Source organism: Anopheles darlingi, chromosome 2 (assembly GCF_943734745.1).
Source record: "Anopheles darlingi chromosome 2, idAnoDarlMG_H_01, whole genome shotgun sequence".
Classification (NCBI taxonomy): Eukaryota; Metazoa; Arthropoda; class Insecta; order Diptera; family Culicidae; genus Anopheles; species Anopheles darlingi.
The window spans coordinates 6965001-6975000 of record NC_064874.1 but is presented as its reverse complement, the minus strand read 5'-3'; the positions used below and the strand labels follow the sequence as shown (position 1 = coordinate 6975000).

Sequence of the window (10000 nt, the reverse complement as noted above, 5' to 3'; positions counted from 1 at the left end):
GTCGCATGGGCGCGCCGCAAACAAACATCATCGCTACCACTGCAATGACAATGATGCGCTAATGCGTCTCCCTGGTAGTACCGGTCAGCGGGCGAGACTGAGGAGTGGGTCCCAACCAACATGAATAATGTATCAACACATGTATCAAACACACATCGTCGTCGTCGTCGTCGTCGGTGAATTTGACGTGTGTTTACCGGACGAGTGTGATCCTTCCTGCTGCTCCAAGGTGCTACCACACTGAGCACTGAGTCCATCAGCACACCTTTACACACACACACATGCAGAGCCTCAAGTGTTTCCGTTCCAGTGGACGGAAATGGGCAAGTGTTTTGAGGCTGGGAACGTCATCTTGCGTCCGAAGAGCGAGCGTTGTGCTGGCTGGCGTCCGACCGCTTACAACTGGCATTCCAAAATGATAAGTTTGTCGTAGTACCGTCTTGTGCAAAAGCAGATCCTTCAGCATCGGGACAACATTTACATGCGCATCATACGCTTCAGTGAAGCTCTGTGTCTGTCTGGTGTGTTTAAGGTGAGTACTCGGCCTTACAGAGGCCGGTCTAAATATAGTGAGTCAGCTACGCCACGATGCCACGACCACTATGAGCGACCGCGTGTGATGCTGTTGTGAGTTGAAGCTGCCTGACAAGCATTACTGCCGGATGTTTGCGTCCAGCAACTGCAACCGGATGTGTTCGTCAAGGGCGATCGAGGGAAAACATCGACACCGGTAGCCTAACCCCCTCCCTGCTCTAGGACATCCTTTGTCAGCAATGTTGAGCCTACGATACGGCACACGGCTGTGGTAATGTTCGTTCTCACTACGCTGTGTGGCTAATTTAATTATGAAGGATGTGTGTAATTAGGTCACTCAGTGGCATTCCTTTTTGGGCTTATCTTACTCGTACCAGCCGGCAAACAGACTGCTGCTGCTGCTGCTACTGCTGCAACACGCTGTGAAAGTCATCCTTCCGGTCGCCACAATGGCCGAACGTGAGAATTTGACCATTTTTGGCTCGGCACGCGCGTTCTCGCGTCGCGCACTGATTACGAGACCCTTTTTTCCCCGCAGTTTTCCTGCTTGCTGTTATGCTGCTCAGCTTCTGTTTTTTTTTTTATTGGGGGTTAAAAATGACACTGCAATGTGAGTTGAGCCCGTATTTGGTATTCTCGGTTTGGCGGATGGACATCCCAACGGGCAACGACAACAACACGGTGGTGCGTAACGTGGATGATTAAAACCCGTGGAATCGTTTAATTAAACTCGTTAATTGCAAACGGGCGGCTGACGGACACGGGCCGATGTAATGGATCCGGTTAATTTTAGGCTGCACTGCGCAGTAATGAAACCCACTCACCCCTCTCAACCAGGCCACCATGGCGTTCAAAGAATTTCGCATTTACTTTTGTTTCATAAATTTTAAAAGCTGTTAATTAAATTCATGTTCAATTTGCGTTCCGCCGGTTGTGTGTGTGTATGTGTGAGAGAGAGAGAGAGAGAGAGAGAGAGAGAGAGAGAGAGAGAGAGAGAGAGAGAGAGAGAGAGAGAGAGAGAGAGAGAGAGAGAGAGAGAGAGTTGCAAGGACCAGCAGCAGCAGCAGCAACACCAACACACCAGTGAACATAGCTGCAGCGCTGTTCAGGCTGAAACCGCGCAAGTGAATTGTAATTAATTGCATTCATATGGCTACCATCCCCCATCCTACCCCAGGCGTTACACCAGGCGTCTCCATTTTCAATTTAAGTTTCCCTTTTTTTAATTAAAAAAAACGCTGTGTTGCTCACTTTGCGCACTGGTGAAGTCAAGACACAAAAAATCGGGACTTTTTAATTCGCACCACGAGAACGCCCGTCCGTGTGCCTCAATGTGACTGAATCATTAGGCCAATCAGCACGTGTGTGACGCGTTGTATTAGGCTCGGATTGATCGATTTCGATCTGATCTCACACACCAATACACCTGTCAAGGCGCACCAGCTAATGTGTCGACAAGTCAGTACGCGTGACAAGCGATTGTCGCCAGCTCATGGCCTCCTCTTCGTCTGCGAGCGAGACGTCGCTTGCAAGGATTGGTTGGTGGATCGTGAACACCGACTAATCGACGCACGGTCCCAGTGACCGGTGCTGTACTCCTTTGTATGTGTATGTGTGCGTTGGTCTGTCATTGCATGCTCGATTGAACCACGAGCACCGAACAACTTCCCGTCAGCGTCGTTCGAGGTATCACCTTGTGGCCTCCATTTTCTCGTTGCACCCTCACCGACACCACCCCTCCCCCTGGTGGGGTGCTAATCGACCGGAAAGCGTTTGCACCGTGGCCTGCACACCAAACCAGCCCGAGAGTCTGGTCTGTCAAGTGGAAGTAAGCCAAGGCGCGAAATCGACCGTCAAGGCAGGGGAACCTGGTGCCGGTGCCACTCCAGCGCCATTGCGTGGGGCTATTTTCGGGGAAATGGTACGAGCGTGTTACCGACCGATGATAACTGACGGTGATGTTGTTCGCCAGCAGTGTGGAGCGACTTTATGATGAGCGACGTGGGTCTTCTTGCCAGCCCCTTTCCGTAGACCGTCATCATCTGGTAATCGCGGCTCCCGTAATGGCGGCACTGGGACTTGCCGGCAGACGGCAAAAAATGTGGCTATCGCGCTGCGAACGCCCAACGAGGATGATGATGGCAGTGGTGATGGTGCTGATGATGATGATTGATATAAATGTTTTCGTTTGAAGTACCTTGATAACACCCCCTGATTGCGTGTGCGTGTGACGCTGTAATCCTAGGCGTGTAAACGGAGGGCTTTTTGATGGGTTAGTTAGAAAGAAGAATGGAAAATGGCGGACGAAGACCATGGTTCAGTCTCGGCCATCACACATTTGCACCTCATACTAATTACATCTTCATCACTCTCTCTTTCTCTCTCTCTTTCTTCCGGTCGTTGCAGTATAACATAAAAAAGAAGGAGGAAGTCGTTGAGCAGGCACCCCAGGAAGAACCGAATCCACTGATGCGGAAGAAAAAGACTCCCGAAGAGCTGGCGGCCGAGGCGGAGCAGGAGGATCTAGACGACTTCACGAGTAAGTATTGCGGACGGGCCGGCACCCTATTCGGTCGTTTGGCCTGCTGGAAGTAGACTGGGGAACAAGAGAATGGTCCGCGAAGGTGTTTTGGGTTTTCGTGCAAGGGGGGGAGGTAGGGTTTTTGTTTTGCTATTGAAGGGAGAGGGAGGGAGGGGGTCTGGTGGCGTGCCAGACATTATTTTGTGCGTTCCTTCCTCCCTGCTGCGCGACTTTGTTCTTGCACGAAACCGAACCAAACCGAACTGATGATGCATTTCGCACAAAAGCAAACACAAAGAGGTCACCTTTCGCCTCGCGTTCGTTATAATCGTCGCAGAAAAATGAGAATGTTTCCAAATAGAGAGCCCCCTCCCTCCCCAAACCTCCCCTCCCCGCAGCCCCTGTTCGACAGATGAAGTTCCGAGAGATTCCGGGCACTGTGCTTTATTACCTCAAAACGATTATCCAGGCAAACAAGTGACAATAGCGATTGTTCGCTTCAGCTCATCAATCACCATTTCTTCGCATTTCTCTCTACGAGACGCTCTCATGCTCCCTCTACCTCCACCCTCTCTTTTGCTATCTATCTCTGTCTCTCTCTCTCACACACATACAGTAGTAGGAAGCGAATCTCATGAATGATGTTATTATAATACAATTTTGCTATTGTTTAATCATGTACGATTCTATTTTATAAATAAAAGTATATTTTATCATTATTTTTACTTTTTGGTTTTGTTTTTCTTTTGTTCTTACCATTACCCATTTCTTCATTTCTTCACTTTTCTTCCGTTCCTCTGTTTCACATACTTTTCCTACCTATCATCACGCGCTTTGTCACTAATGCATTTGAAACATAAGCTTATACTACCGAATGGGAGGTTAACTCACAAGATATTCTTGATACATCAGCCGTTGATTCCATCAGTCGCTCGTGGACGACAGCAGAGTTCTTTGTTGGCCCTTTTTAAATGCTTCATATGGGATAAATTATACATTCATGTTTAGAATAACTCCTATTTAGTAATAGTTAAATGTTAAACTATGATAGCCAAAACTGAATGTGCTTCAAAGAGGCAATGTTCTTATACATATAGAAAAAATAACAATCGAACAAACATATAACAATGGCAGCTAGTAAGTGTTTCGTCGATAAGAATGGTTGTTATGGCATTTGCATATCTTTCATATTGAGCTCTCTGTGTATCGATCGAAAAGTGGATAATGAAGCTGATAACCAAAAACCGATCTAAATGTCGCTAGTTATAGTGAATGTTTGATGAACCACTGCACTTGTAGGTGTGTTACATTCACTCTATATATGTGTCTGAGATATTATCACTACACCTATCATACCGAGCTGCGGTGCGCGATTCGGCCAATTGCCACGCGCCTACATCTACATGATAGAGTGTATCGAAAACTCATATGCAATGCAAAGACTCCGCATTCGTACCTCAAATGCCACCAAAGGTTTCTTTCCGATCGAGCTATGGAATAACATTCCTTCGTCACATTCCTTTCATCATTAGTGCCTCATACTAGCATCGCACATCAATCTTTGTTCATCGAGCAGCTGCCCCCTGAACTCATCTGACCATCATATTGCAATAGCATCCTTTCCGTAGACCCAGCACTCACACGTGTCCTTAGAGCTTCATCGCTATCGCCTCTGAAACTAGACCGCACCCTGGCACCACAAACGATGTCCGAATACCTTAACCTCACGAAACGAAAGAAGAAGATCGCAAAAGAACATTCCGAGAGTCTTCCTTCCAAACCGAACACTACCGAACCAAAACCGTCCTTCTCGCCTGTTCCCATTTTTCGAATCACCCCACCAACATATACGCCTCTTCAGTCGACCATTTCATTGAACCACAAGCGTGCATCAATCGAAAAACCCACCAAAAACCATTTTGATCCCGTTTCTTGTAGATGGCGAACCATCAACCGGTAACCGAAGTAAGTAGCAAGATATTGTGTAGTGTAATGCGATTTCTGCCTACCAAAAAACCCCAGAAAAACCAAACGTGCCAAGCGAGGCGCGCTTTCTGTTCTCTTCTATCTCGGATTCCCGTTCTGATACCCTTCTTTTCCCTTAAACGTTGTGAACGATGCTAAATACTCGTACAACCCAGTGTCATCGTGTTACTCGTTAGTCGATGTTTTATGATCGTGAACAAACCTAACCAGATGGTCAGATATATTTACAAAAAAAAACCATAGACACTAAATAAATATTCCTAAATGCCCCCCACCCGAGAAAGTCAGTAGCTCCAAGTAGGAGGGCCGCTCCAGTGCCAAACGCAGCCCAATCCCTTTGAGCCCTTTTTGAGCCCTGGAAACCGCGCTGTCCTTTTGCTCAAAACCTGATGTTACTATTATACCTCTTTCTCTCTCTCTCTCTGTTATTTGTTCTCCCTTTGTTTTTCCTCTTTTTTCTCGTTTCCCCTTTTTCTCTAGTTTTCCTTCCGGTTCGTCACTTAGTGTGTCCCTTTCTTTCCTGTTGCCGTTGCGACACTTGCGCGCTTTCAGCTGCCGGCCTGCCAACCGTTTCGTGTCAGACTGCTCTTTCTCTTTCATCGCGTACGCGGTGACGCGCTCACTGCGGAAATCTGTTTCGGCCGCAGATGGCACAGATGGAACGGTGCATCGCATCAGCATTTTCGTTTTTAGAACTTTTCAAACGTAGCAGGTTTCCTTCCCACGTTCTCTTTCTTTTTTCTAATATAGTTGTTAAACTGAAGCCTTTCGTTAGGTGTTACCATTTGCTAGGATGTTCACACTGTCTCGCACTAAATCCCTCTTACTGTTCTCTTTCTCTTCCTTCGACTGTCATGTTTCTCATCTTCAAACTCTTTCGATACTCTCTTTCCTTTATGTCGCACCGTTTTACGGTCCGTTGAGATTATTCTTGTATGAATTTTCGCTTTCCGTATTTGCCACTGATTGTGAACCAACCGTCGTTACATTAGTGATGTTGTCATTTTGTGTTGTATATGTAATGTTTTCCTTTTTCCATACAATTCTCTGTCTGTGTATACTTTATCTCTAAGCTCAGATTCTGCTAACTCACACAGCTATAGTTTGATTTGTTCAGATATTCAGTTTGCAAGGATGTGTTTATAACCAATGCTCCAAAGTACACGTGCAACCATTGCCTTTTACCTTCTCTTCCTCTAATGACATGCCATCAACTCACAGATTCTTCATCATTTGTTCTTCAACTAAAGCATTCCTTTTTTTGTCTCTCTATCTCTCTATCGTTCCCTACCATTCTTTTTGCAACACCACTATTCACTACTCCGTTCAAAGAAAGTGCGAAACCATGGCCTTAAGAATGATGCAACCCGGTGCATCGGTAGTGACGTCAGCATTTCGTAGCACAATCGTGGGTTTCCTAGGGTGCTTCATTAGGCTTTTGAATCACAACCTCCTGACCTGTGTAGAGATTTAACTTCTTTACAGCACGATGAAAGAGAAAGAGATTACGTTGGTTAATAAATAACGGTTATGCGCAGCTTCACACATTAGCGGATAAACGACGTTACTCTAGTTGTACATGGCAGCACTTTCTTTGAAAGTGATTCTTCGCAACCATCCGGTCCAACTTGTTCCAATATTTTTCTACTTTCTACCGGCAGTTCGCCAACCTTGCTTCCGTTTCGGTTCTTTCCTCCGTTTCCTCCGGTTTTTCCCACCATTCCGTAACCGTCTGCCACGCGTCTGCACTTCTTCCTTCTGCCTTCTATCGCTCAACCATCACGAGTAGCCGCAACATCATTATCGTCATCACCATCGTCATCATTCGTTTCGATCATCTGTTGTATAGATGTGTGCTGTAGAGTTATTCTATCCATCTGCTCTCTCACTACACTCTCTTGCCTATCAAGGCCTACTTCACGAATCACCACCACCACCGAATTCACTACCAACCGACTCGCCACTGAGATACTTAACCTCAAAACGCAAACATCAGCACACAACAGTCAAGGGTTACGACAAAAAGTAACATTAATCATGGCCACCACGACCAACACGCTAGGCCACCATCTCACTGCCTGTTAGCGACAACTATCGTGTCAGCGAAGAGTTTGAAGGTTATGTTTGCATTCGCTTGCACGATATTCGCACTTCCGGGACCATGCCAGTGCCAGTGCGCGGCCATGCGACCGCTGATCGATGCAAGGGTGTCACACCGCGTGATGCGATGGGTATCGCTGGCGCAAACATAACACTTCCGCTGGGAACACTAGAACACTTAAAATGCAGGCGGGCAATCACTTGACAGATCAGGGTCGGCTGGTGGAGTACCACCAACCATTCGCCTGATGACACTCGGTCACTGTGACACTCGGTTAATCGATTGACACCATCAATTATACAGCCACTCCTTGGCCCTGGCCCTGGTTCTGGTCCTGGTGTCCAGACTGATTGCTATCTGTCACTCCTTTGACACACGCCATTCTCTATTCAACGTCCATCAGTGCCAACAGCAGCCACTAGCTACAGAACACACTATTGCAACACTTGAGCAAAGTTGGTTATCAAACGATGCCTCCTCGAGAACACGCCAATGTTAACAGTTAGTGGTGGGCGCGAAAGCGAAATACGCATTGACACTGCGCATTGGCCGCGCAACACACGTCCCACAATCTGTATGTGTAACTCTTGACCTCTGGCTCTCCATTTTGAAGTCAGCCAGATACTAGGTCGATACTATTGATCTGTATTCTTGTTATTGTTGTCTCGCTATCTCTCTCTAACTCTCTTTTTCTCGCTGTCTATCTCTGTCTAGCTGTATAACGTATATAGATTACTCTGCCACTTCATAAAAGACCACAACCGTACTAAAACTCTTGTGTCTCTTTTCTCGCTGCTCAAAGCATCCGATCAGCTTGTGTTCTATTTGTTCTCTTTGTCTACATCTCTCTCTCTCTCTCTCTATCTCTCTATTTCTTTCTCTGTCTCTCTCTATCAATCTATCTCTCTATTTGAAAACACACCAGAACTTCCTCTAATAACCGTAACCACCGTCTGGCTTCCGAAAGCGAATGAAGCCACTTTTGTCTGGGTCTGACTCTGCTGTCCTCGGTTGTCTAACGAAAAATGTGTTTTCTTTCTCTTACCTCTCTTTCGCTCGCCTGTACGTCGCGCTACTACTACACTTACTAACACCATAACACCGACGTCTTCCTCGTCATCGTCGTCGTCGTCATCTTCGCCGACGTCACAGAGTTGAAAAACTCCATAGAGACGCAGGTGAACGAGATCAAGACGCAGATCGAGGGCAAGTGCTCCCTGCAGTGATTGTGCAGCGCACCGTACACCGTAACACTCCACAACCAACCAAGTATTCAACCATGTTTGACATCAAAACAATACCGAACCAACACACACACGCTGTGCATCCACTTCCGTCAGCAGTCGCGGCACAGCAGGAACGGGATAGGCCGGGACCTTCGATCGCCACGTAGAACGTTCAGTCAAGGCTGACAGAAGGAGGGCCGGTCTGTCATCGTTTGCTTCCGCTATAAGACCATCTCGGCGGACGGCAGCAGCTTCATTGCTTCTCCAGCGAAGAAGGACGTTCCAGCAAACGCCACAGGATATACAACCCAACGGAAGCATCCGTACCAGCTGGCGGTTCTTGCGGAATAAACATGCCGTGTGTTTGTGTTCACCATTGAGCACACATCCCATATGAGCATACAAAAAAGTACATTCACAAACATACATCCACACACACACACACACACGCACACTCAGACAAACGACACCTACAGAGACACCAGGACAGTCATCTCCCCCGCCCGCTCATCTCTGCCAGCCAGGTCGGTCCCGATTTACGCAATTGCTGGCCATTGGCCAGGCGTACGCCTGGGAGGGGGGGTGTGGTTGGCCATTCCATCACCACGTAGTAGTTGTGAGTAGTCAGTACGCCAATAGGGTGGGAGAACAGGCAGAGTAATAAGGAAAATATTCAAAAAATTGTTAAAAATTATTAGGAGCTCTTTGAGAAAGGATGACGAACATTAGTAGCAAAGAGTAGAAATGGTGAAGCGAAGAAGCAAACAGCAGGAATGCAAGTGGAGAGAAGATTAAAATTTAGAGACAGCAAAAAAGTATAAAGTAATGAGCCACGTAAAGTAAGTGAAGAATAAAAAAAAGAAACATTAAACATTACATCAGGCAACAAGTAAGCAAAAATTGTGATTAATCTCAAAACAAAAAGCAAACACACACGAACTCGGAGGTAGTGCGAAGAAAATGGAGGGGAGACAGAGAGTGAACGAAGTGCTGGCAGCAAGACAGCCCATACTATATACATGAAAAAATGGGACGGGAACGGTGCAGCAATGCGACAATTACATAAACATACAGCAGCATTAAAAACTAGGACAAAATTGAGAGAACCGAGAAAAAGGTTACAGCGTCGTTACACACCACGAACGTCGGCGTGCGTTGCGTGAAGCGTTTCCGTTACACAATCCCGTTACGTTTGAGTAGGACTAACACTGCGTGGTAGGTTCGGTTCAGTTGGACAGTAACAGAAGGAGAAAAAAATGAAAATGAAAAGAAGAATGAGGAAAAGAAAAGATGCGCGGTGTAGTGGAGGCATCTTTGCAGTTTGCCAGGCGCCCAGCACAGTGATAGCGCCAGGTGGTTCTCTTTCTCAACGCTACCAACTCTACCAGCGATCGGTTTCAATGCGTTGTTGCTGCTGGTTTCGGAAAAAAAGAATGTGTTCCCCACATACACATACACACCACACGATCATCACCTTTTGCTCGCTATCTCTGTTCAAGCCTCCCTCTCGCTCCCTCTTCTAGAGCCGCGAGGCGTACTGTTCAGTCTTTGACGACAATGGGCGTCCATATCTCCTTCATTCTATCAATCGAATAAACTACGGTGATGCTTATCATCAATTTGTGATAGTGT

General features: G+C 46.8%; 1 protein-coding gene across 11 annotated transcripts in view; it reads left to right on the top strand.

Moving 5' to 3' along the window:
- The window catches only part of LOC125951230 (complexin), a 146434-nt gene that overhangs the window by 135600 nt on the left and 834 nt on the right, over positions 1 to 10000 (top strand). For all 11 annotated transcript variants that reach the window (XM_049679909.1, XM_049679912.1, XM_049679911.1 and 8 more), the window contains 2 exons: positions 2941 to 3073; positions 8295 to 10000. The exon at positions 8295 to 10000 is cut by the window's right edge and continues 834 nt beyond it. In XM_049679909.1, the coding sequence (XP_049535866.1) occupies positions 2941 to 3073; positions 8295 to 8368 (207 nt within the window). In that variant the 3' untranslated portion in view covers positions 8369 to 10000. The remainder of the gene's footprint in view (positions 1 to 2940; positions 3074 to 8294) is intronic.